This window comes from Mauremys reevesii, linkage group 4 (genome assembly GCF_016161935.1).
Source record: "Mauremys reevesii isolate NIE-2019 linkage group 4, ASM1616193v1, whole genome shotgun sequence".
NCBI lineage: Eukaryota > Metazoa > Chordata > Testudines > Geoemydidae > Mauremys > Mauremys reevesii.
The window spans coordinates 110,714,896-110,742,127 of record NC_052626.1 but is presented as its reverse complement, the minus strand read 5'-3'; the positions used below and the strand labels follow the sequence as shown (position 1 = coordinate 110,742,127).

General features: G+C 41.7%; 1 protein-coding gene across 13 annotated transcripts in view; it reads left to right on the top strand.

Annotated features, from left to right (window-relative positions):
- TSPAN4 (tetraspanin 4) overlaps positions 1 to 27,232 on the top strand; it is a 645,425-nt gene that overhangs the window by 275,862 nt on the left and 342,331 nt on the right. For 8 of the 13 annotated variants that reach the window (XM_039535294.1, XM_039535292.1, XM_039535295.1 and 5 more), the window contains one exon: positions 14,088 to 14,135. The exons of 1 other annotated variant lie outside the window; for it this stretch is intronic. In XM_039535294.1, the coding sequence (XP_039391228.1) occupies positions 14,088 to 14,135 (48 nt within the window). Of the gene's footprint in view, positions 1 to 14,087; positions 14,136 to 15,497; positions 15,882 to 27,232 lie in introns of all 13 variants that reach the window. 4 more of the 13 variants (XM_039535296.1, XM_039535303.1, XM_039535298.1 and 1 more) reach the window with 3 other exon arrangements.

Here is a 27,232-nt window from a genome sequence, read left to right as displayed (position 1 = left end):
AATGTTGAGCCCTATTAAATGCGTTGGTGGGATGCTAGTTTCAGGGGGCGGAGAAAATGAGCTCTGTTCTTATCCCTGTCTGTGGGAACTAGCTGTGTAGGAACAAATGTAAAGGAGGAGGAGTGGAAGTTGCAGTATATAATTTCCCTGCTGTCACAATCACTAAACAGAGAAAGGGAGGGAGGGAGGGTGTGTGTGTAAGAGAGAATATTGTGTTCGAATATACATATTTATGAATGCAGATTAGCTTTGATTTGACTTGCTGGTTTCTGAATGGTCAGGGACTCTATCCCTGGCATGCTTTCTAGAGGAGAGTATTCCAGTCCACAGCTGTTAGGGTGGCTTCAAGGCCTATGATAGAAACATAAAATTCAGTGGTGCTACTTTGCTGCAAATTGAAATGGTTTCAATGAAATAAGAGCAGTTTCTTTAGTTGCACAGACGTAGAGATCAGGGGTGGCTCTGTTTTTTGCCACCCCAAGCAAAAATAGGAATGAGATTAGGTCATGCTGGTGGAGGAGTGGCACTGTATGAGACAGAAAGCACAGAGTCAAAGATAGTAAAAATCTTAAATGAATCAAACTGTACCAGGTGGTCAGCTGGTCACGCGGATTCGGTGGCATGCCTGCGGGAGGTCCGCCGGTGCCGCGCCCTCGGCATCCCCGCCGCTGAATTGCTGCCGAAACTGGTGGACCTCCCGCAGGCATGCCACCGAAAGCCGCCTGCCTGCCACCCTCACAGTGACTGGCGGGCCGCCCCCACGGCTTGCTGCCCTAGGCACACACTTGCTGCACTGGTGCCTGGAGCTGCCTCTGCTAGAGATGCACATTCCCAGAGGGACAGAAATCCCTGCTGGAATTTGATACTTTCAACACCATCAGACTCAGCTGTTCCATCAAAATCCTTTATGAAAGGGACTGGGTTAATTATTTATGAGAGTTTATGTAATCTAGTGGTTAGAACAGAAACTAGAATTCTTTGCCTTGGGCAAATCCCAATCCATTTATGCCTCTAAAATGAGTACAGGGTTTTTTGGGGCATAATGAATGTCTGAGAGTTGCAAGGATGAAATGGTGCCATATAAATGCAGAGTACTATTGTTCATTTATTTCCTGCTTTTTATATCATAGTGTGTCCTCCTATGTATGTCAGAGGTCAGGCTTCGTGGTAGTTTACTGGGCCCTGGGTATTAACAATGAGCTGTGGAAAGAGGACGGTAATAGGCAAGAGTTAAGTTTTACATGATTGCTATGTGGGTAGAGAAACAGAAGCATGTTTGTTGACCTTAACTAGATATTTGCTAGCTTTCAACAGTCTAAGGAAAATGCTATTTAAGCAGAACAGAGCAAACTTAATGAACATTAAACAAAGTTTTCCTGTGGGAATATCATCAATATCTGAAAACAAAGACTGTAACGACGCCCTAGAAAGCAATGCTACAAAAATATGCACATACTTTGCTACTCATGCTCTGCATTCATAAAATGATCAAATGCTGCTGGTGCACTATCATCATCTGTTTCCTGAGATCTTCTTAGTAGAAGCTGATCCACATTTAGTTACATTATGTGTCTCACTTCCAGAAATCTTAGATTTCTGCTGCTTTGAAGAATGCACCAGCAATGCTTTTGATTTCAGCACTATGCTTTGTAATTCTACACAGTATCCCTCTCCCACTCCCATACATATGCTGGAACTCGTTTCTCCCAAGTGCGACCGCTATGCTTGGTTTACATGCTTCAATGAGGAGTAGCGTTATGAAGATTAGTTTAGGTAGAGGAAATGCTTAAAATAATGGGGCTCTAATTTGCAAACTGACTCTGTAACAGTGACATACTGGGTACCATATATTTTTTTTTGATGGCTGCCTGGTTTTTCCCAGTGAAAAAAGATATTGGGCCTGATACCATGTTATACCAGTTGTATGCCAGCATAACTCCATTAATGTAAAAGAAGTGTAATGTAGTGCAGAATGAGGCCTATGATTCCTATGTTACCTGGCAAACTTAACCTGCAATCAGAGTGTCAGGTTGGGCTCTTTCTGTCTGAAGCATCACCAACAATAAAGATTCTGCAATTAGAGCTTAATTAATGGTTCTGTTGATTATATGCAAGATGCAAGTAATAGAATCCAAGTTACTCTCCTGTAGCTGTACTGATGCTAATAAGGTTATTGCGAGTAAGTAATAAAAACTTATTTTAAGTAAGTAAAGGCAGCAGATATGATCATGAATTCTTACAAAGAACTTATCTTTTCAGTAGGTAGCATTTTTGGATAGTGACTTTTTGAAGTAGGAATTTTTTAAAATATTTTTTAGAATATACAGTTGGTTTAACTGAAATCCAACTCTGGAGACTGTCAGGCATAGTAGGCCAATACACTAACTTTTTACCTCTGAAGACATGGGTTTGTTAAAGTAAGGCCATGCAAAATTGTAGAAAAGATTTCACAAAATCTTCAGTGAGACTTCATTTTGCCAATTTCAGCATCACTGAAATTTCAGATGAATGGTTATTTGACTGAGCAAACCTAGAAAGATATTTTTATGGTTTTGAAGCAAAAATAATTTCCCTCAGTGGTGTTTCTATTTTACATGAACATTTTGTGAAAACTAGACCAACTCTGAATTTCCCACAATATGCAAACGTGCTCAGATTTTGAGAATTTTGTTTGAAATCCTGGCCCTAGAAGTGCTGTTGCCCATGTAGCGTATTTTGCTCACTGAATCAGTATAAGCTGTATTGGCAAAAGCACATTTTTTGTCAGTATAAGGTGCATCTATGGTAGGAGAATTTGCCTGTATTGCTATACTAGAAAAAACATTCTTCTTTTAAACTATTGATTTATTGAGAAAGTTTTAACAAGTTTACAAATCCTTGCCATGTAAATATCAGAGATAAGCTTGCTGTTGTAATGATTCTTGTTTTTTGTGTAGAGGAACATTTAAGAGTAATATAGTCATCAGATCTCTCCATTTAATAGGGTGTTCCATATTACAGAATGAGCATCTTTTCTCTACCCATGACATGTCATTTCTAGTGAGTGAAATCTCTATGTGTGGTCTGCTAAATATGTATAAATATTTTAAAAAATAATAGGATGGATGTGCTGGGTTTTTTTAAGGTGAATGTATTTTGTCTGCATATTGAATAAATAGTTACCAAATATCTGAGTATCTATTTGTCCTCTCTTTTGCAGGGTACATAATTGGTGCATTAATTTTTCCATAACAACAACCTCATATTTTTCATTAAATATTTTCTCATGTAGACCTGGCCTTAGTTATGTGCTAAGCTTTTTTCATGGTGTGAATAGTTCCATTGACTTTCAGGGTCCTGGCCCCACTGAAGTCAATGGCAAAAATCCCATCAATGTGCGGGGAGAGGGGTCAGGATTTCACCCACAGTGCATAATGTTAAGCATTCACAGAATCAGGGCCACAACTTGTAAATTCTTTGGAGCAATCACAATGTTTCCTCTGTTTTCTCTACAAATAATTATTACTGAGTTGCAAATAATGTGAATACATCTATAGACAATGTTTATAAAACTTGCATCTCTGCTTTTGCTTCTTATCACTTCCATATTACTCCCCTTGCTCTTCTGATGATGCTAGCCGCTTTTCTTTTTCTTCTCCCATTTTCCTCATACTACCCTCTAGTCATAAAACAACCTCCCTATTCCAGAGGGAAAAGCAGGACTCTCCTAAATTCAAAGCCTTCTTAAAAACCCACGTAATCCGAGAAGCCTATATATGCTAATTTAACACCATCACCATTCCTTTTTAAACCTAATGAAGTTCTTAGTTTAATACCATTCTGTGTCACTCCTACTGTGTTCTGGTGTGATCTCCATCCGGCTTTTAGGGCAAGTTTACACTACAAAATTAAGTCGATGTAAGTTACCTCAATGTACAGCCATCACAGTAATTAAATCACTTTAACATGTCCACACTACGTTCCTTGTGTCGGCATAAGCAGTATCTTAGAAATGTGTATTATTGGGCTGATTTTCATAAGATGTATGAATGTGACTTCAGGAAAAAGCTGCAGTATTAAAAATAATATGAAGTTGCTGAATGCAATAGTAATAATAATCAAAGTCAAAGTCTTATAGTATATAGCACCTTTACATTTTCAAAGTATTATGATGCAGTCATTAACTAATGACTAGTCATTACCTCTGACAGGTAAGTAGGTAATACAATCTCTGTTTTACAGATAACCTGTCTGCCTCAGCATCCTTAAGTGATCTGGCCAGTGCCATGAGTCAGATTCTCAGCTAGTGTGAATCAGTGTAGCTCTGTTGACTTCAGTGGAGCTGCACCGCTTTATACCAATTGAGAGTTTTGCTCTGTGAGTTTGTCTTGTGGTTGGTCCATTTTGAGAAAATCTATGTGTAGTTCCTGGTACATTTAGAAGGCACTTATAATGGTAGAAGGAATGAATGGTGGAAATGTACAGATGAACCCTGAGGTTGAAGAGGAGTTAGAGGACTGCATTGCTGATGTCATCCATCAAATATCACACAGCATTCTGAACTGCTGTGAATGCCACATAGCACTAACCCAGCTGGGAGCTATTCCATCCCTTTCTGGTAGCTGAGGCATGCATTCCTGTCTTAGGAGGCATTCATTCCTGTCTTGCTCTGTGTCCCAGAGGACATATACTCTTGATCATTCACAGTCAGAGCCTCCTTGTACTGTCTTTGTTTCAAGTTTTATTACTTGTTTTTCGTTTTTGTCATTTTGTTTATGATTTTACAGTTATTTAGCCATAGATCTTGCTGCCTGCAAATGTAATCAGCTTGCCTTATTCATATGGACCAGCTGAGGCATGAATTAATGCAGATACAGATAGGGACTTGTTGAATGATGTTGTAATGTGAATGGTTTCAGCTAATTGGCACCTGTTTCTGTTCCATTTCATTTTCCTCTAGTGAACACGGTAATGGACTCTCCCTGAAGGTGTTGGAGGAAAATTAAACAGCATGTGCTTCCCTCCCCTACAAGCTAGTGTGAAAACAGTGGCTTTGTTGTCTTCCTTTTTGTGCATGCTCAACTCCCATTAGCATTAATGAGAGTTAGGCACTGCCTGTGCTTGTGTGGACACGTGTTCAGCATACAATGTACCCCTTAGCCCCTGGGTGTTGGAAGTCCTTATCTTTCATTTCCATGTTGCTGGGGTTGAGTGAAAAGCCATTTCAGAAACACATCCATTCCTTCTCTCATGGGTGTTTTCTGTCTCTCACGTCCCTCTGGATGAAAACTGATTTACAATGAGGCAGCTCTGAACTAACAAAGGGGATGCTTGGGGAATTTCTGCCCAGTGAGAAGGAGGAATAGACTTCTCATCCCCCACATCGCTCAGCCTGCCCTTTCCAGGTTTTAGCTCTGATGTCTGCAAAGTCAATGTGGTAAAAATCAACTACCCTGAAAACTCCGTAGCGTCTCCGTGTAACAAAACCATCAGCCAGGATTGGATCTTAGCTCCCTAATTTATGAAAATTTGCAGGATGTGGTTCAGAGCATTCCTTATTTAGTGAGGCTTTCATAAGTTAGACAAAATAAGAATAGATAATCCACTATTTAATTTAATGCTACATAATTCCATCGAGGGATGCTGATGACCTCCTAAACCATGAGAGTCTCCTGATTCAGGGACCATGTCATTGATAGTCCCTAGACACAGATTTAAAACCCTAACTCTGAACTTCCTTTTGGTTGTGGATTGAAGCCCAAACTCTTCTGTTGTAACAACATGACTTTCTGTGTGAGAATCCCTCTATTTTTTAGTTACTGTTGCAGCTGGTTTCTGTATCCCCAGTGGCTGAGGTCAGAGTGTCCCTCTATGCCTGTAAGGGTCCCTTACAGTTCTTTGTGATTTCTCTCATGCACTCTTTCTGTGACCTTGGCTTGCCTAGATTGGTGGGGGGATGTTTCTCTTCAGAAGACAGAGCCTGTATAATCCTCTCCGAATCACAGGCAGCACGTGTTCCTTCTATTAAGGCACAAATCCAAATTACAGCTTCAGGTTAGACAATGTGCTGTTTATTTAAGGAAGAGAAGAAAGGAACAAAGAAAATTATTTACTCCTATGTTCTTGTGAGTGCCTGTGTGGGGAATAGTACTACTATGGGTCAAGTGACAAAGGTAAAATGGTGGTAGCTGTAATTTCACATGCAAATCCACTTCTGCCTTTTCCTTGTTCCTTTCCCTATATCCCGGTTCATAGCAGGCTGTCCTAGGAAGAGCAGTGTCCTCTGGTCTCCCAAAACATCTGGGTCACTTCTCTCAACAGGGTTGGTCTCTCTTGTCCCATTTGGTATTGTCTCCAATACGTGTTATGAAAGCATATCTGAACTTGTTTCTCCTGCGCTCCTGGGAAGTCTGGCTTAGAGAAAGCTTATAGTTTCTCCCTATAGTGGCCTCATAGCAGATTTCATGAGATTATGACTATTCAGACAATGATAATTTATATATTTAGGTGTATCCAGCTGGGATAGTTACCTTAACGTGTGAAGAGGGTATATCTCTCTAACAAAATCCATGAGAGTGCAGACTGTTCATAAAATACATGTCAGTTGTCCTTCATGGATCCATTATGGAGTATTGCCAACTTTCATGATTTCATTGCAAGTCTTGCAATATTGGATAAGTTACTTAAAGCCCCATCTCATGGAGTTAAATGATTACATGAGAATTTCAGCTTTTATTAAAATGTACATTTCTAACCTTTATGGTTGCAGAGAAAAGTTTGAAAGGTGATCCAAGTGACCCCTAAAGGCTCAGAAACCCAGAGGCAAATAAAATAAACCCAAAATTACTCTTTTAAAAAACAATCCCATGGTTTTTAAGACTGATTCTATGGTGGGTGTGGGTTGGGGTGGCTGACTTATGGCTTTTAATCTTTGTGGTTGTCAAAACTACTTATGATCAACTGTTTAGTAAGTACAAACACTGTATTGTTACCTATCACCTCTGTATTCTTGGGGAACCAGGGCGCAGTGCCCAGCCTGTCTGACTCACAGAAGACCTCCTCCCTCCACCCTGCCTCTGCTTGAACCAAAGCCGATCAGAAGAAAGACTTTCAAAAAGCAATGAAAAGGCAGTGGAAGACACACCTAAACCCCTCTGGACAAGGGTGACAGGATTAAGGAAACTCCCCTAGCCTCATTTGCATTGGAGATGGGAAAGAGAGGCATCTCCATTAGCATACAGAATGGAGAACAGAGATTCCAAGGCAAAACCTGCACTGAACTCTGTGACCAGCAAAGCAGGAAAGCACTGCCTGATGGGGGATCTCTGCTCCAGATGTTAATGAACCCATGCCTGCACATACCTAGCTCAGTAGTTATCAGACTAATTCTAGTAATAAATCCTTTACTGGTATCCAAAATACTGAAGCTGCCTAATTGCATTGTGAGCTTGGAAGTGTTGATTAACCTGGTCCTCTCAGATGCGCTCTGTTAATATGTGCATGTGTTCATCTAATTCTGGGGCTGGAAGAACCCAGCCCTGGGGAACCTGGGTCCTGCAGGGTAGCTCCATTGGGAGGGTACTTGCAGAAGGGAGAAGTAGAGCTCCGTATGAGAACACAAGTGACGTAAGCAGTACATTGATAGAATTACAGAACTCCCCTCCCCAAAGAGCAACCCTAATGGGCAAATCTGGTAACAGTATCCGCCTCTTGACTGTAAACTCTGTGGGGCAGGAACTGTCTCTTATTATACTGGTTTGCGTGTACAGCACCTAACACAATATGGTCCTAATACTTGATAAGAAAATGTAGGGAATAGGCAATGCAAGTAAGCAGTGACTATAATAATCCCATCCACTCTTTTTTATTACTTGTACAAGCAAGAGTGGGGACTGATTTGGGGCCTCTAGACACCATCACAATACATCTACTAAATAGCAATATTGAATAAATAACTATGCAGATACTTTTTAAATGCAGATTTGTAATGTAAAGTAGCCTGTAACTGCATCTTTTGGGCACATCAATGCAACTGCAGCTTCCACATCTTGGAAGGTGCTTTCTTCACTGATGAGCTGGAAAACAAGGGGAATTTTTCAGACTTAATCTGTTTACCTTTCACTTTGTCCTCAGAATGTTGTTGCTGTATTTATAATGACTGAAGAATGTGTCCTACTCATTACAAATTCATGGGCTGGTGGAATTGTGACATCAGAGGTAGCTTCCTTCCTGCTCTCATTTTTTATTCTCTACCACCAACCTGTAAAGAGCTCATAGATGATGGTTATAGTACCTAGCGTTTTGTCCTTGCTAGGATTGTTTGCAAATGTTTGGGGGTATATTGGGTTTTGAATTCTAAATCCAAAGATGAGATCTTACTACACCTCTATAGGCCATTGGCAATCTTTTTTTTTAGTAAGTCAAAATTGTTGCAGCAATGGAAGAACACTTCAATGGGAATGTAATTTATTCCTGGCAGGTTTGGGGATATTATATTATGGATACGTGTTTTTAAACAAGGACTTGCCCTTTCCTAACCATTTTCTCCTATTCGATTATTAAATAAAGTGTCTAATGTTGAATTTGCAATTAGGTCAAAATGGTGAATTTGAAGAACAATAGCTCCATGCTATCACAGATGCAGTTCTGAGAGTCTTACTAAAAGATACACAGGGAAGAGACAATGGGTGTTTGTTGTAATATTTCAATTACAGTTGCTTCTAGAGGCCCCAATCAAGATCAGGACCATATTCTGTGAAATGCTGTACATGGATCTAGTAAGAGCTAGTCCCTGCACTGACAAATGGAGTGATAAAGGAAGTGCTATTATCTTCATTTTACAGGTGAGGAAGTGAGGCAAAGAAAGATGAGGCAAGTAGCTTGCTCAAGCGGATACACACAGCCTGTGCTGGAGCCAGGAATTGAACTAAGATTGCCTGAGTCCCATCCCAGTCTTATGCCTTAACACCAAACCATCTTTCCTTTCTTGAATAAGAAAAGCTTTTATTCGCACAGAAATTACATGAAAAATAATAAAGGCATAGGGGAAATGATTGGCCGTATAAATGATATTTTGGGTCAGTAGTCTCTATTTTTAAACTGGCTTCTGTGTGAGAGAGAGGCTGTGAAATGTTCCAATGGGTTAACGTTCAATTGAGTTTCTCAGTTGAAAGCTTGTTACCTAAAAGTTTGCAACACTTCCATGTTTCTCCTGACAGCTTGGGCCATGAGGCACAGACAAGTTAGGGTGATGTCTTTAAATATCTGTGTGTGTGTGTGTGTGTGTGTGTGTGTGTGTCATAAACAGATAGTTAAGGGTTAATGTCTCTTTTACCTGTAAAGGGTTAAGAAGCTCAGTAAACCTGGCTGACACCTGACCAGAGGACCAATATGGGGACAAGATACTTTCAAATCTTGGTGGAGGGAGTTCTTTGTTTTGTGCTCTTTGTTTTGGGGGTTGTTCATTCTCGGGACTGAGAGGGACCAGACATCAATCCAGGCTCTCCAAATCTTTCTGAATCAGTCTTATGTTCAAACTTGTAAGTAGCACAGGCAAGGCGTGTTAGTCTTATGTTTGTTTTCTCAACCTGTAAATGTTTCTTTTGCTGGAAGGATTTTCACCTCTGTTTGCTGTAACTTTGAACCTGAGGCTAGAGGGGGTTTCCGCTGGGCTATATGAATCTAAGTACCCTGTAAGCATTTTCCATCCTGATTTTACAGAGATGATTTTTACCTTTCTTTTTCTTTAATTAAAAGCTTTCTTTTTTAAGAACCTGATTGATTTTTCTTTGTTTTAAGATCCAGGGAATTGGGTCTGAACTCACCAGGAGTTGGTGGGGGAAAGAAGGGGGAATGGTTAATTTCTCCTTGTTTTAAGATCCAAGGGGTTTGGATCTGTGTTCCCCAGGGAAGGTTTTGGAGGGACAGAAAGTGTGCCAGACATTGATTTCTGGCTGGTGGCAGCGTTACCAGATCTAAGCTAGGAATTAAGCTTAGAAGGGTCCATGCAGGTCCCCACATCTGTACCCTAAAGTTCAGAGTGGGGAAAGAAACCTTGACTGTGTGTGTGTGTGTGTGTGTGTGTGTGTGTGAGAGAGAGAGAGAGAGAGAGAGATTCTGCAATATGACAATATATTTCCTTGATTGCCATCACTCTTTAAGATGAATTTACGGCTGTCAAGAGAGATTTGCAATTATAGAAATGCCTGAAAGCTAAATCATCTTATCTGAAGAGAAGGCTTTCCCAGTACTCAGTTGGTAATAGGGTGACCAGATGTCCCAATTTTATAGGGACAGTCCTGATTTTTGGGTCTTTTTCTTATATAGGCGCCTATTACTCCCCCACTCCCATCCCGATTTTTCACATTTGCTGTCTGGTCACCCTAATTGGCAAACTTGTTGCATCCTTTTTGGATGTGGCAGAGCTGATTTTAGCATGTGATTTGGAATGCCCTGTGTTGTTTGTCTAATTGTGTACTGGGAGTTATTTCATGCTGTCCTTTATTTCTCTCATTTTTATGAGTGAATTTTAATACTCATGGAAACAGAACTGATATCATTGGCTAGTGATAACAATGATGCTCCAGACTGTGTGCACCTATATGTCTAGGAACTCCGTCTCTGCAGTACCATGCAAACATCAATGAATGAATCATCATAATACCTGTGTGCAGTTGGGAAATCTTGTTATCTCTATTTTAGAATGTGGAACTGAGTGACACTTCTTTTAACAGCTTAACACACATTAAAGGCACACTGCCTTGTCTACACTGGGATGTTAACAAGTATTAGTTAATATCTTCCAAGTCCTAGACAAGGACAGAGAATCAAAGTGACTTGTCCAAGATCAGTGAGGAAGTCTGTGCCAGGTCAAGAATTAAACCCAGATTTCCTAAGTCCCAATTTAGTTCCTTAAACACAAGCCAATCCTTCCTTAGTGCTAGCATGCTACATCCCCTGTTATTTCAGTCCCAAGCAGAAGCTGTCAATTGTACCGAGCTGTGTAGTGGTATTTTGTGATATGTGGAAATGTCTACTGGGTTCACTAAGTGAATTTTCCCTTGCGACCAAAGACAGTAATTTGAATCCAGGCTGCTAGAGATAAAAGGACAGTACACTAACTCGGCACACAAATCACACTCCTTAGTGTTCTTTAAAGTGACACTTTCAAGTCTGTCAAGTAACACAAGTCCAAAAGTTGCCCTTCCCTCTGCTCCAAGGGGTAGAATCTGATGGGGGGGGGGGGGAAATCTCAATTTTAAAATGTATTTTTTTGCTGTTGATTTTTAAAACTCACTATAGTTGCCAAGAAATTAAGAATAAAACAGTGTCCTCTGTTTAGGCAGCAACAGTTTAAAGACACTGTTGTTAATAGAAAATATTTGCTATAAAAAAAAAAAGATTCTTTGCCAAGTATAAAAGGTCAAAGCTGGTAAGGAAATGTCTTTTGCTCTCAAGTATTTGAAAATAATAAAAGAATAAAAACAGAATAATGAAAACAAACTATGAAAAGTAGTTAATGCCCAATTAATATTTAATCAATACAGTTATTTTTACACTAGCAAACAGGTGGATTTGAGTTCATTCTTTATGGTGTGTGGATGTGAAAATGAATGGATTCAGGGCGATGAATGAAGAAGGCTCAGACTTATCAATCTTCTGGTGGTGGCACAGTCAATTCTGGGTGGCCTCTCTATTCATGGGGCAGCACGACACCACTGCTATATTACTCCTAAGTTATATTTGATCTTTTCCCTGAGGCCATCTCATGGAAAAAGTAATTTATTGTATTGGTTTCTACTTTATTTGGCAAAAAATCCTTTCCCCTTCCAATACCACTGATTTAGCATTGCTAAATATATCGCACAGGCAGGTAATAGTAGGCTGTTTGCAGTTCTAGCATTAATAATAATAATAATATTTGGACAGAGATGTTCTTGTAATACATGCGCTTTGGACCAGCAGGTCACCCAGTGGCCTGGGCAGCAGAAGGGGACAGTGTGTTCTAAAGTGGCTACTGATTAAAAGACGGCAGGATGTTCTATACTGGCTGGCAACCAAGAGAGCTGTTTTTTGGTAGCAGGATGGTGGTGTCTTAACTGAGGGAATAACCTATGTGCCGTTTTGACCTCTGTTTAAGATAAACTGGATTTGTGTACGTTTTGGGTGGGATTCTGAAAGCTGCCTAGGGGATTTGGACATTGATATGAATTGAGTGCCTGAATCTCCCAGGCAGTTTTGAAAGATCTCTGTAAATAAATTACACTAGAAAATACCCTGCCTGTAAGACACCATTTTCTCTATCAGTGGGAAAGTGACCTGCTGCAGTGCCTCTAGTTTCTCCAGTTGCGTCCATCAGGGACCACCATGTAAAGCAAGGAAGCGCAGGCTTTGCTTGGTATTCCTTAAAAACACACACTTAACTCATACAGAGCAAGAGAGGTTCACAGATCTATGGAATGAACATCTCAATGCAGGTTCCTCATGCAGTGTCCACACACCCCGGATGGCCTTTTGGGGTTTAGTCAGTATATTTTAGGAGGCCCATGTCCCCCCTCCTGCTCAGTCTTCTGGTTTTAGTGATCCATAGAGCATAAGGCCAAGGGGGACCATTGTTATCATCCAGTCTGACTTCCTATATAACACAGGTCATATAACTTCCCTGAATTAATTCCTGTTTGAAGTAGAGCATCTGTTTTAGAAAAACATCCAATCCTCGATTTTAAGATTGCCAGTGATGGGGAATCTACCACAGACTTGGCAAGTTGGTCTATCAGTTAATATGGGGGGAGGGATAGCTCAGTGGTTTGAGCATTGGCCTGCTAAACCCAGGATTGTGAGTTCAATCCTTAAGGGGGCCACTTAGGGATCTGGGGCAAAAATTGGTCCTGCTAGTGAAGGCAGGGGAGTGGACTTGATGACCTTTCAAGGTCCCTTCCAGTTCTAGGAGATTGGCATATCTCCAATTATTACCTAATTGCCCTCCCTGTTAAAAATGTGTGCCTTATTTTCAGTCTCTGGGCTTTTTCTTGAACCCTCTCCAGTTTTTCAACATCCTTCTTGAGTTGTGAACACCAGAACTGGACACACAATTCCAGTAGCAGGTACCAGGGGTGGCTCTAGGAATCCTGGGCGGCGCGCCGTGGGGCGCACTCTGTGCAGTCGCCAGTCCCGCGGCTCCGGTGGACCTCCCGCAGGCATGACTGCGGAAGGTCCGCCAGAGCCGGCTGCCGCCCTGCCGGCAAAATGCCGCCCCAAGCGCGCGCTTGGCACACTGGAGTCTGGAGCCGGCCCTGGCAGGTACACCAGTGCCAGATACAGAGGTAATATCACTCTTGCTGCTATCTGACATTCCCCTGTTTATACATCCAAAGATTGCTTTAGCCCTTTTGGCCACAGCACTGCACTGAGACATCATTTTCAATTGATTATCTACCATGCCCCAAGTCTTTTCCAGAGTCATTGATTCCCAGGATAGTTTATGTTGGTGATGGGGTGTCTCCCTTGCTGAAGAGCGGGTCTTTTTAAAAGCAGTCTGTTATGCCTTTTCCTGCTTCTCTTCTTGTGCTGGGATTTTCCATGATCCAGCCCATGAGAAAAGGATTGTTGGCAGTGTGTCACTGAAAATCAGTCTCTCTACCTGTAGACCAACTCCTGTTGTCCCAACAGGGAAGGCTGTTCAATGGGCTGATGGCCTTTTGATGACTGACTCTCCTTCAGGGTCAGACACCTAGGCCCTAGGCTCCCTAACACAAGAGTGCTGATGCAATTCAACATGGCAGTTATGGTATACAGTGAAGGACATAATCATGGTTGCCCTCAAAATATAGCTCACTCAGATATAGCCCCCAAACTGTCACAATATGCTCAAGTCCCATTGACCTTGTAAATAAAGTTAAACACATGTATTCATTTGTAGTAACTGGGCCTATATGGGTTAAATAGTCTTGAAGTGATATTTCTTTTACATCTGTGGAGTTTGCAGTTACTTCCTGGGCACGCTTTTCTTATCTGGCGTATGTATGATTTCTGCGCTCTCACAGCTTTCTGGTGTTTTAACTTCAGATTTTGGATAATGTTTTTTTTTTCTCTCTTCCCCTCCCCACCAGGTTTTCCTGGGAAACATCATAAGACCTAAACAAGCAACAGAAGTGAAAGTGAGTGTCTTCTCTCTTCATTGGTGGAGTATTCTCTCTAGTTTCTGTCTTGTTTTTAGAACTGCTTTTCTCATCAATACTGGTCTGAGGTAATGCACTGTGTATATTGTGGTAGACCAGTGTGATGTAAAGGCTGCCTTGTAAGGCATTTAAAGGGGTAACATGGCATCTGAAAGTGTGCATCTCCCACATACTAGGAACTGCAAGTACCATGGAATCTAGTCCCTTACCAGAGCATAAGTGGATTGTTTAAATTCATCAGGAATTCATAACTGTTAAAAAGAAATCTGTGCACTAGGCATGACTGTCCAATGAATAGCTGTCTGCAAAAGATGCAGTGGTTGAGCTATCCTGGTTACAGGAACACAAAGCTGTCACATTGCCAACATACATGACAGGAGAAACAGACTGTACTGTTTGTACATTTGTACATTATATTGGGAGAGACCCATGAAAATCAATAACCCCAACAAATGCACACACTGTTGAGGTTTCACAATACTGCAGGTACCAGAACACTATTGACTAGAACTAAAGCAGTAAGAGTAGTGTTGCTATTAAGCTGCTATATGGAACTATAGGAGGAGCATAAGAAAGAGAGCTATGGAACAAACTGAGGCAAGTTAGAACAAAATTATGATTATCTTACTTCAAATATAAAACTGAGTGATTTCTGGCTAAGACAGAGAGAGAATATCTCCAACTGTACTGGGTAACTTTCCTACATCTTTCCTTGGGTACTTTTCCTTTTTGGTTACTTAATACCTTCTCACACACTTCACATCGGAGATGTTAGCCACTTACCATGATTTAAGACACTTGAGTTGGGAGACTAGAAGCATCAGCTCTGGCATTAACTTCTTCCACCAACCCGATGTGCAAAAGCTCAAAGCTTCTCCTCAAGCCTAGGCTCCCAATACAACAGTTTGTGTTTCCAGTTCAGGTAGGAATTCACTGAAGCGTTTGCTATAGGTTATCAGAAGCTGAGTGGCAGCTGTCAGTAAGTTCTATAGCACAAGACTGCAATATCATTTCAAGGTTCTGTTTAGCAGGGACCCTGTAGGGACTCTGTCAAGGTTAGTCACTAATGCAAAAGGGTCTGTTGCCTAAATCGAAAGTTGCTCTATTTTCCGCCTTTCAGTTTATCCACTGTGACTGAATGCATCCCTGTATTCACATCCTACACACTATTGTTATAATCTTCGTACAAAATATGCCTTGTGAGGTATAATTTGAAAACTAGTAACTCATCAGTCAATAATATCACAGTGAAATGTGTGTGGCAACATTATATGTAAAGTTATAAACATAAGCTAAATTTAGGTCTGAAATGTGTTTACAAGACAAGTCTGGGTAAACCAGTTTCTCATAGACAAAGGAGAAGCTGATGCCTCAAGCCAGGTGTCATTGAAGTTGATGGGCAATCACCTGTCAAATGGCTATTCTTCAGCAAGAAACGGGCAGAAACAAACAGATCTGCATCTTAGCAAACAACAGCATGGAACCTCTTTCACCAGTGGACTCCTTGTCTCCGTCCTCACAATGAACTTTACTTAGGGGTAATCCTCAGGAAAATGCATTTGAAAGGGTGACTGAATGATAAAAGTGAAGGGCAAAACACTTCAAGTTACCTCTTCCTATCCATCTCTCTCTCTTTCACCAAAGAAGACAGAAAGAAACAGCGGTTGGATTTGGGAGCACATCTTGGCCTGAGAGTTTGGTCAGCAGTGTTACTGGGAACATGTGGTAAGGGACTTCATCTTGAACCAAGTCTAGTTTGTTTAAGTTTTAGTACTAGGAAGCATTTTATCTTTATTTCTTTTGTAACCATTTCTGACTTTAATGCCTTATACTTGTGCTCACTTAAAACCTATCTCCTTGTTGTTAAATAAACTTATTTTATTCTTTAATCAAAACCAATCCAGTGTTGTGAACTGTGTGGGCAACTCCATTTAAGGTACCAAACTGTTGTATATTGATCCACTTAGAGGGGCAACAAACCTAATATATCTGAACTGTCCAGAAGAGGGCTGGACACCGCAGAACATACTTTTTGATGGAAAATCTGGGTCTGGGAGTGTGTTCAGGTCACCCTGCAAGTGGTAATGATGGCTGGTGGAAGCCAGAGTGTATCTGTGTGGCTGCATGCAGCAGCTAAACACAGACACTCAGGGTGTGACCAGTGGCTAGGTGGGAGCTACAGCAGCAAAGCATTGTGAGGCACCCAAGTTTGTAGGGCAGGGGTGATACAGCCTATCACTGGTCTGAATTGCACCCTGGAATATCATACCCACTTCTCTAGAGATGGAAGCTATGAAATAAGTGACAACCATAGGAAGTATGCAGTGATGTTGTAGCTGTGTCAGTCCCAGAATATTAGAAAGACAAGGTGGTTGAGGTATATGCAATCTGTTTGATCTTGTATTTAGCTGTGACACTCTGAGTACCTTTTCCAGACCTGAAGAAGAGCTCTGTGTAGCTCAAATCTTGTCTCTCTCACCAACAGAATTTGGTCCAATAAAAGCTATTACCTCACCCACCATGTGTCTCTAACAGTAGGAAGTCTTAGGCTTGAGCTGCATTTATGGGTGCATATGGGTGTTCCATATATCTCCTTATTCCTCCCATATATAAAATGGTGTGCTAACAAACTGGTGGCACACAGGTGATTCTCCTGCTTCTTTGGATGAGTGTCAAGAGACCAGCTCTGATTAAAATGCAGCCAGAACCACTGATGCTGTAATATTAATAGTAATGGTGGCCTCTACAAAAATAGCTGTTAAATGGGGAGTAAAAAGCTTTCTGTGTTGCCAAAAATGTAATGAAAATGGAGCTGTCAAGTATATAATGTTAACCAGAATAATTGTAACTTTACAATTTTCCAATGCATTGGGTTTATGTGATGTACGGGATCGGAGTGTTGTAAAAGGTTAATGTAAAACCTTGACTGGGAGGTTTTAAAAGTGACAGCAATAGGGAAGAAAGTTTTCACTCATCCATGCACATGCAGGAATTACAAGGTAAGGTTCTTTGGACATTGCTATACAAGATGTCAGACTAGATTATCATAATGGTCCCTTCAGCCTTAAAAATATATGAACCAGTTCCTCAGCAGGTGTAAAGTGGTGTAATTTTATTGAAGTGAATGGAGCTATGCTAATTTACATCTGCTGGTCATCAGGCTCTCTGAATTTATGGTAGCATTCATGCAAATTATTGGTATTAAAAATAATACAGCATTTACAAAGAATGAGTCACACATTGGCTAATCCCAAATGACGAAGAAAGGCCAAATGCTAGTCTGCCTCTTTAAGAGATTACAATCAACCTAAGGGCTGTTAAAATACATACAGTGGCGCTGGAACAATTTTTATTGTGAAGGTGCTGAAAGACATTGAACAAAACCGTAAACCTTGTACATGATGGAAACCACTTCAAGCCCAGGGGTGCTGCTGCACCCCCAGGACCTTAGTTCCACCACTTATGAATATATACCAACCCTTATGACAACAATGGAAGAATATCATTTGAGGAAATGTACAGGACTTTTTTTATTCCGGATGACAAAAGTCTAAGGTGATTCATCTAGGGTGTACACTGCTGGAAGGTTGTGCTTTGTTTACTAGCAGAAACGTTATTATTGAATGCCACAAGCTTTCATTAATTGTGGACACGTCAGAGTGTCACACCTTCCGTCCCACCTAACTAACAAAGCAGATGTAAGTTCCTTGCCACGCTTTGACTAGTCCGTTATGTGCTTCAGAACTGGAGGGTCAGATAAGAGTTGTGCAAATTCTCATTGCTTCTTACTGGCCTAGGAGACTATTGTTTCCCTTTTCAGCTTCCATGTTCCAGACAGAGAAGTGTTTACAAAGTTGACTGGGTGGGGAACTGTTCAGCTTTGGACTAGGAACTGTACGGATGCCATTGTGGCTTTATGATCTATGTGACCTGAATATAGAACTCAGTGTGTTGCTGAGGGTACATGGTGCTCTAGATATATAGGGCCTCAAATAATCCCTGATATCGTTTGTGTTTAACTCCTTCCTACTGTCAGAGAAGATGCTCTGCCACTGGTTCTAGAGAAGAATCTCCATTAGCAGTCAGTCACGGTAGCATGAAATATCCTCCGTTGTTTCTTCGGGAACTCGTGTTATTTTTAGGGAAAAATGAAAATCCTATTGATTTGGGAGCTTTAGAAAATCCCACTGTGAATGGTTGGTGAAATAAATACCCACATAATTGTCCTATGTAAGACATGAATAGAAAGGCCTCCATCTCCGGCCCTTATTCACTAGCTATGTAAGACATGAATAGAAAGGCCTTCATCTCCGGCCCTTATTCAGTAAGGTACTAAACACATGCTTAAAGTGGACCTACTCACATGTTTAAAGTTAGGCACATACTTAGGCACCTTGCTGAATCCCAGGTCCTCTGTGCAGATTACAGTTCACACTGTTTAGTGAAGCCTTGTAAATGCCTTTTCCAAAGGAGATCAGAGTACATCCAGACAGGACAATTATGTGGGTATTTATTTCACCAACCATTCACAATGGGATTTTCTAAAGCTCCCAAATCAATAGGATTTAGATACCTAAGTTGCTTAGGTACTTTTGAACCCCCCCTCCTAAATCCAGTGTGTTGCAGACAGCTGGAGTTTGACAGATGAGGGGGCAGTGGGCAGATGTACACGCATGCAAGAACTATCAGCCATAAGCTGCCATATTTTATTGGTATTTGTCTAACTGGTGACTGATTCTCAAACACAAAACCGTTTCTGTCTCTTTTCTGTAGGGACTTGGGGGTGGAGGGGTGTTAAAAAATATCTTATCCAGGGGAATGGTCTTAAAAGTAAACCTTGTAATAAGGCAGACATGGCAGTGCTCTTTCACACAAGCCGTGTGGCTTTGTTTTTATACACTGCTCAAAATGTAATTTAAAAAGCTGGGGAAGTCAGGGTGATTTATCTTGTTGTGGTGCTGTGTGCATTGCAATTCCATTTAGTAAAGTTAAAACACTGAACAGCTATGTGGGGGGAGGGATAGCTCAGTGGTTTGAGCATTGGCCTGCTAAGTCCCAGGTTGTGAGTTCAGTCCTTGAGGGGGCCACTTAGGGATCTGGGGCAAAAGTCAGTATTTGGTCCTCCTAGTGAAGGCAGGGGGCTGGACTTGATGACCTTTTGGGGTCTCCTCCAGTTCTATGAGATAGGTATATCTCCATATATTATACATCAGTCTGGTAGATGTCATGTACAATCCTCCTGTTCCTACATGTTTATCTACTAAGGGCTCTGACTGGGAATTTTTACAATAGCGTAGGAATACAGGAGATTTATTTCTCTCACTAGCTATGGTTTCTTTATACACACGTTTTTGGTGGAAGTTGCTGCCATTTTAACCCCATGAATACAGATGTATATGAATTTCCATTTCATACTAGCAATCAAGGTGCTGCCTGGAATGAAATACTCTGCGACTTTGACTTGGGGATTCTCCGTGGGAGGATTAAGGAAGGATCCTTGAGATTTGGGCCTCTCAGAGGACCCTGACAAGAACAAGGAGTCATTAAGAAGCAGGCAGCATGACATACCGCTGGCCGCAGGCTGCCGGTGGAGGACCCAGAAGAAACAAATGATTTTGGGGTCCAGGTGCCATCCTTCAGTTCCGCAGGTGACATTACAATGGATATGGCATGGGCATAATGAGTGAGTAAATTAGGAGGCCTAACCACACCCAGAAATTTCAAACAGGGCTGGCATTTGGTAGTGTGGGCAGCTACCCGTAGTGCCAAATTATTTGTGGCCACTATTGTCCCTTCCTGTCCTCCTTCCTATTCTGGTGAGCTGCCCTCATGCAGCCCTGGAGCTGACCTAGAGGCACCAGCATTAGCTACTTGGGAGCTGGAGCCGCTGTATGGAACCCAGATATACTACTTCCTCTTCCCACACAGGTGACACTGTGTCCAACAGATAGTCCAATAGATCTTCCTTACTGAATATGACATTAGCAAATCAGAGCAGAGAGAAGAATGAATTCTGTATGCAGGAGACTTACAATAAGAATGGGGGTGGAGGGAAGGGGGTAGTTTGAGAAAGAGGGGATGAAGAGGAGAGAGACAGGAACAGATTGGGTAAGAACATGAGGCTTAGAGAGAAATTAGAGTTTGTACAAGAAATTCCAATTTTCGTTGCATGTTGCATTTTTCAACAAATATGTAATGATACTGTGACAAAGGGACTCACCAATTGGTGCCCCTCCTTGTGGTTAGGTGTGGTATTGCAGGGCTTTGTCCTCTACAGCAGTGGTTCTCAACCTTTCCAGACTACTGTACCCCCTTTCAAGAGTCTGATTTGTCTTGTGAACCCCCAAGTTTCACCTCATTTAAAGACTTATAAAATCAGACATAAAAATACAAAATTGTCACAGCACACCACTACTGAAAAATTGCTGACTTTATTTTTACCATATAATTATAAAATAAATCAATTGGAATATAAATATTGTACTTACATTTCAGAGTACATTATATAGAACAGTATAAACAAATCATTGTCTATGAAATTTTAGTTTGTACTGACTTTGCTAGTGCTTTTTATTAGCCTATTACAAAACTAGGCAAATATCTAGATGAGCTGATGTACCCCTGGTTGAGAACCACTGCTCTACAGTCCGGCTGACCAGGTCTGCTGGTCCTTCCCCTTTGGCTTGGCCCACCAGCAAGGCCCACCTTTGGTCTGCAGGCATCATACTGTCTGGAGTGGCTCATGACCATGAGTGCTTTCCTCATGGCAGACTGTCAAAAACAGGGCAGACACCCCAAACTATTGGTATGTTCTATAATTAGATTTCACCAAGCCAATAACAAATGTGAACTCCTGGATCACTATAAGAGTCTTACTGTGGAGTCAGACAGTCCCCTGAGGCTCTCCGGTCTATCTTGCCACTTAGGCAAGCTGAACTTAGTGATAAATGGTCATTTATACCAAAAACCACAAAATATTCAGGTTGCTTCCAGTCCCAAGAGACCAGTCGCTTACCACAGATAAATTTATATCTTAGATATCACACCAAACACAACACTTGTAATCCTGTAATAAACTAACTTAAAGGTTTATTAACTAGGAAAAAATAAGAGTTATTTATAAGTTAAATCAAGCAAGCATATACATGCAGATGAGTGACCATCTAATTCCCAAGAGCAACAGAGTTGTAGTGATCTGTCAATTCAAAGTGTCTTTCAGTGCAGACCCAGGAGTCAGCCGCTGGGGATCTCTGGCTTCTGTTTAGAGTCTGTGGCCCTTCAGAATTCAAACAGCCAAAAATTTTCCTGTGGCTTTGTTTTATTTTCTTCATTCAGCCCACAGTATGATCGTCCTTACACGTAGCATTTCCCAGGTGCAATAGGGCCATTAACCAATCCTTTGTATTTTGATTAACCTTGATGGTCCATCTGATTTTGATAGCCCTACTGGATGTGGTGGGGTGGGATGATTCCCATGCCTGAGTTCACAACTTCAGAGCAAACATTTTCAAAATTATAAAGCTGAACTTTCCTATTTCCTTCTAGCATGGAATACAGACATTACAAGTGAGATTAATACATGCAGCAACTTACAAGCATTTCATAGAGTCTAAATATGAAATACATCCTTATAAGACTAATACCTGTTTTGAACAAAACTAACATAAAGGTGACCTGAACTGGTCTCCAGCTAGAAGGTTGTCAGTTCTTAGCTAAGTATCAGAGGGGTAGCCGTGTTAGTCTGGATCTGTAAAAGCAGCAAAGAGTCCTGTGGCACCTTATAGACTAACCGAAGTTTTGGAGCATGAGCTTTCATGGGTGAATACCCACTTCGTCGGATGCATGTCATGCATGCATCCGACGAAGTGGGTATTCACCCACGAAAGCTCATGCTCCAAAACTTCTGTTAGTCTATAAGGTGCCACAGGACTCTTTGCTGCTTTTACAGTTCTTAGCTAATGGCTGCAGCGTGGATAAGTGCTAGCGTCTGACTTGGCCGCATCACACCAGGGTTTTCACCCAATAATCCCAGGTCCAATAGTCTTTCTGGCCTCTTGTATCGGGAGTCTTCTGGCTAGTCCTGCTGGTGTGGCTGTAAGGGAATCAGTCCCTCCCTCTACCCTGGGTTTCAGCCCAGGGACCCTTGTGGTGGGTCTGGCAAGAGATCTTGCTCCTTCCCTGGGTGACTTAACTACAATGTGTCCACCTTCTCCTCAGGAGGCTCATGTTTTCAGCAGGACTCTATCCTGGGGCCCAGCCCCTAGTCACAGTCCACAAGGTAATAAAGGAAAAGAAGGAAATTAATAGAAATAAGGAATAGCTCCAGTTTCTCTGCCCTACCCAGATCCTCCAGTCATCGATCCTACCATTCTATATTCACAGTTAGCTTAAGGTAGCTTGGCTTGTTACAGTTCTCATCTCTGGGAGTGTTAGAGTTGAGTGTTGAACCTAAGCTTCTGGGATTTCTGGAGGTTGATTTCTCAGATTTGACGTTAATGCTAGGATTTCCAGGTTTTTGTTTTTCATGTCAATTTTATAGACGTTTTCAGCCAAACAAAAATATTCATATGCGACAACTCCACACCCACATTGTCCCGGATTTTCATTAATGGACAACATTTTGGCGCACACAACAATTTGTGCTCATAATGTTACGAGAATAGTTATCAATGGTGAAACCTCTAATGGTTTGTAGTTACAAATTAGAGAACACTACTAATTACCAATGAGCCTGATCTTGCAAAGAATTTCAGTATCTCCTGAGAAGTGCTGTGTGTTTTGTCTGTGCTTGTACCTGCTTCAGTGCAAGCCTCGAGCATAGGCTAGAAAAGGCACAATTTGCACTGGTTGCCCTCACTCTTTTTTGAAACTGAAGTTCAACTAGTGCAAACTGCGGCTTTCCTTGTTTACACTGTAGGTCTGCATAGGTGCAAAGTACACCAGTTCCTGGCCACTGACTGCTGAACCATGGCTAATTCCAAATAGTCAAGACCTCTAAGAAGTGAATGAGACTAGAGGGTACTCAGCACCTTGCAAAATTCTGCTCAATAGTATGGCACCTTTGTGGGCACGGCTCATGCCCACAATACAGAAGCTGGATCCCAGAGTCTGTTTGAAAATCTGCCCCATTATAGCATGCACGCTCTCTCTCTCTCATGTTTGTCACTTCAATATTTGTGTCTTTTTGATGGGAACTGTTGACAATTAGTTGCGGGCACTGGATCTTGAGTCTACCTGTCCCATGGGGAAATGAGTGTCTGTGTATGGGTACTTGTGTGTGTTTACATTTGTGTGCAGACAAAAATCAGAGAGATTATAAAACAGTTAACTTGGGGGCTAAGCGTGGAATAAAGCTCCTGTTTTGGAATCTGTGCTGTTCGGTTTTTTCCCTCTCCACTTTTGTTTTCAATTCCTGTGAGAGATGGCTGTGCTGTGTCCTCTGAGCACTGTTAGGAAGTTGTGGGAACTAGGGCAGCTGTCAAATCTTTTCCCTCAACCTCTCCTTTGTAGCTGGAGCCCACAGCTTTGCCATGTATCTTAAACAATAAAGGAAAACAGGAGAAAAACTTTTTGGGTTTTGGCATTTGCATTATGTTGTCGTGGGTTGGAAATTTTTATTGAACATTAAAAACTAAAATTCAGTAAACCAGTCTCAAATTCTCTACCTGTTTCTTTATGTTGGTCTCAAAACAGTGGGATATTATACAATGCCATGTAAGGAAGATATGTTGTTTCATGATACGTTGTTTCTGTCCCTTTCTACATAAAAATGTAGGCCAAGATTTTTCAAAAGCAACTAACGATTTTTGGGTGCCCAACTCACGATGCCTTAAAAAGGCTTGATTTTCAGAAGGCAGGCTGTCACTATTTTCTAAAATCCAGATCCCTCTTTAAGTTGTCTCAAATTAGGCACCTGATATTACTAATTGCTTTTGTCAGTTCGTCCATTCACCCTCTCATCTCTGTTTGATGTATTAAAATCTCCTCTAGTCACTGTAATTATTCTTACTGCATGACATCTGTGGATCTCTTCCTCTTTATTTTGAGACTTAAAAGCTTGGAGAAGAAACAGTTGTGTGTGGGTTTGGGTGTTTAATTTTTTCTTTTTTGTAATTATTATTTCTAAACCATTGCTGTCTAGTGATTGCATCACAGGCAATTTCTTGATCAACTGGGCTGTAAATAACAGAATAATAACTGTTTAATACTCCTGTGCTGCTACTTTACTTTCAGTAAGGCATGACATTTATGGGGGGGGGGGAAGATTTGCTTTTAACTTCTATGTAATTTTTTTTTAACCTTTAGTTTACAAAGAGGTCAACAGACTTTGTACAGCTGTAACAGACAAGCTATTCTCAAGAAAGCCAAAGCCAGTCTGGTATACCCCTGATCTCTCACCATGAAGAGCATGATGGACAAATGTTCTCCAGTGCAAACTGCCTTTCACGTACCTTGTTTGTTTCTTGCTTAACATAGATCGTTCTTTGGTGCTTTCCCTTAACACCTTCCCCGCCCAACTGATTTTGACTGTCTGGATGCATAGCTTTGTACATGCCCAGTCTTGGATGAGAAGTTAGGCCTCAATCCTGTATTGGGAACTGATAGCATAGACCACTGTGCCCACGTGGATGACCAGTGAAGTCAGTGGAACTCTGAAGATCTGGTTATAAACCCCATTTTAGGATATCTTTCTGTGCCTCTTACACTACTACAGAAACCGAGCATCTTTGTTACAGGATTTTGGTGCTGCAGGTAACATGGACTTCTCATTATAAAGATTAGGCATCTTATCCTTCATTAAACTATTACCCATTCTGAGGGGGAAGGAAGTTTCTACTCCAATTCCTCTGCATCTCTTGGAGGACAGGTCTCCTTCTCTGGTGATCACAGCATGTATGCACACTGTAGCCACTAATCTAGCCATATTGCGTAATGTCTCAAAGACTTCTCAAATTAAAACAAAAATGCTTGCTGTTCTTGGGCATCCTAGGTATCCCTAAATATCTAGTGTGACAAAGTTCCTCCTCTACCTTGGTGGGTCCTGCGCTTATTGGCAGATTTGCTCACCTCAGTGATCTTCCCAACAGTCTGGGTCAACTCCTCCTGTGTCTGATCAAGAGTTGGGAGGTTTGGGGGGAACCCGGGCCCGCCCTCTACTCCGGGTTCCAGCCCAGGGTCCTGTGGATTGCAGCTGTCTATAGTACCTCCTATAACAGCTGCATGACAGCTACACCTCCCTGGGCTACTTCCCCATGGCCTCCTCCAAACACCTTCTTTATCCTCACCACAAGATCTTCCTCCTGGTGTCTGATAACGCTTGTACTCCTTAGTCCTCCAGCAGCACACCCTCTCACTCTCAGCTCCTTGTGCCTCTTGCTCCCAGCTCCTCATACGCACTTCCTCTCCTCTGGCTCTCCCCTCCCTGACTGGAGTGAGCGCCTTTTTAAACCCAGGTGCCCTAATTAGCCTGCCTTGATTGGCTGCAGGTGTTCTAATCAGCCTGTCTGCCTTAATTGGTTCTAGCAGGTTCCTGATTACTCTAGTGCAGCCCCTGCTCTGGTCACTCAAGGAACAGAAAACTACTCAGCCAGTGACCAGTATATTTGCCCTCTACCAGACTCCTGTACCCCACTGGCCTGGGTCTGTCACACTAGGGACTAATTCACCACTGCCTTACTCCAGTTATATGCCATAGATTTAAAGCGAGTTACACTGAGGGGGGAAGAACTGGAGTAAGGTAGCGGTGAAACAGACAGCAGGGGTCTGATTCAAAATCTATTAAATTTCGTGGACTTTGTATCGGGCCCATAGCGATCAAATTAGACAAGCCTATTACTTGAACTTTGCTACAGTCTATTTAGTAGAATATGACTGAGCCCCAAAAGTTGCCGCAGAGCAGTAGATTTTTTTTCAGTGCCTCTCTTAACCTTTCTGTTCATTGTGGAAAGTCAGTAATTTGAGACATTGTTGGTGCTATCAACAGAACCAGCAGGTGATTATTGCTTGAATGCTCGGGAGCCTTTTCTTCCTAATTCGGAGTATAGAGAGGTGGCTGTCGCTGTAATGCTGATTGCATACGGTCTTTTTTTAGCCAGTCTTATTCTCCTCTGGATTTCTGCAGCTCATTGAGTTTCTGGTGGCTCATTGCAATTTAGAGAGACCTGCTGGAGAGTCAGCTCATTGTACAAATAGCAGGAGTGTGCTTACTAGGAATACTCCCTCATGGAGAGAGACATTTACAGTAACAGCATTTCTTCCACTTTATTTCCCACAACACTAGGTTAAAGTGGCACAAGCTTCAAGACATTACAGCCTCACATCATTCCTTTATGTATTTAGTGCCCTTTCCAAGTGCTAGGTCATTGGTGTCAGATAATGGGCCCTCTGAAGGTATGTTTCATGTTCTCATGCACAGAACTTAACTGCAACATGCTCCTTCTCCCAAGGCACAGCGTGCTCTCCTCTCCCTCACACCAACCCTTCGCTCCCTAACCGGCATTCCAAATGCACTCAGCCAGCAGGGGGTAGAATTCCGGCACCAGACTTATTTAAAGGGGCCACATCCTTCTGTGCTGCAAAAACATTACATCTGGTGCCTGAGGGACTCTGCTCAAAAGCCAAAAGAGGCGTCCCTATGAGCCAATGGATTATTCTTTTGCCTTTTTGTGTTTCTTACCAAGATCGCACTGTTGAATATGTTGGATCAGGCCTACATCATTGTATCACAGGATTGCATTTTATGTCATTACTACAGGGCATTATAGGTCACATTGCAGCTGCTTGTTGAAGGGACACTGTCAGGATTGTGGTACCTAAAATTGTCCCGGAAGCTGGTAGTTTGTGACAGCTGCTTATTAATGCTAATCATAATTGCCTCCCCAGTAACTTGTATTTCCCCCTTTCAGTTTGTTGTATCTGCCTGCTGTCTTTCCTCATAAGATTAGAAACTCTTTGGGGGAGGGACCATCTTCTTATCTGTGTGAATGGTGTCTATCACAGTTGAGTCTGGACCCCTTTCATAATACAAATAATAATGATTTTAATAATATTTGATCTTTACTGACAATTGTCCTAAA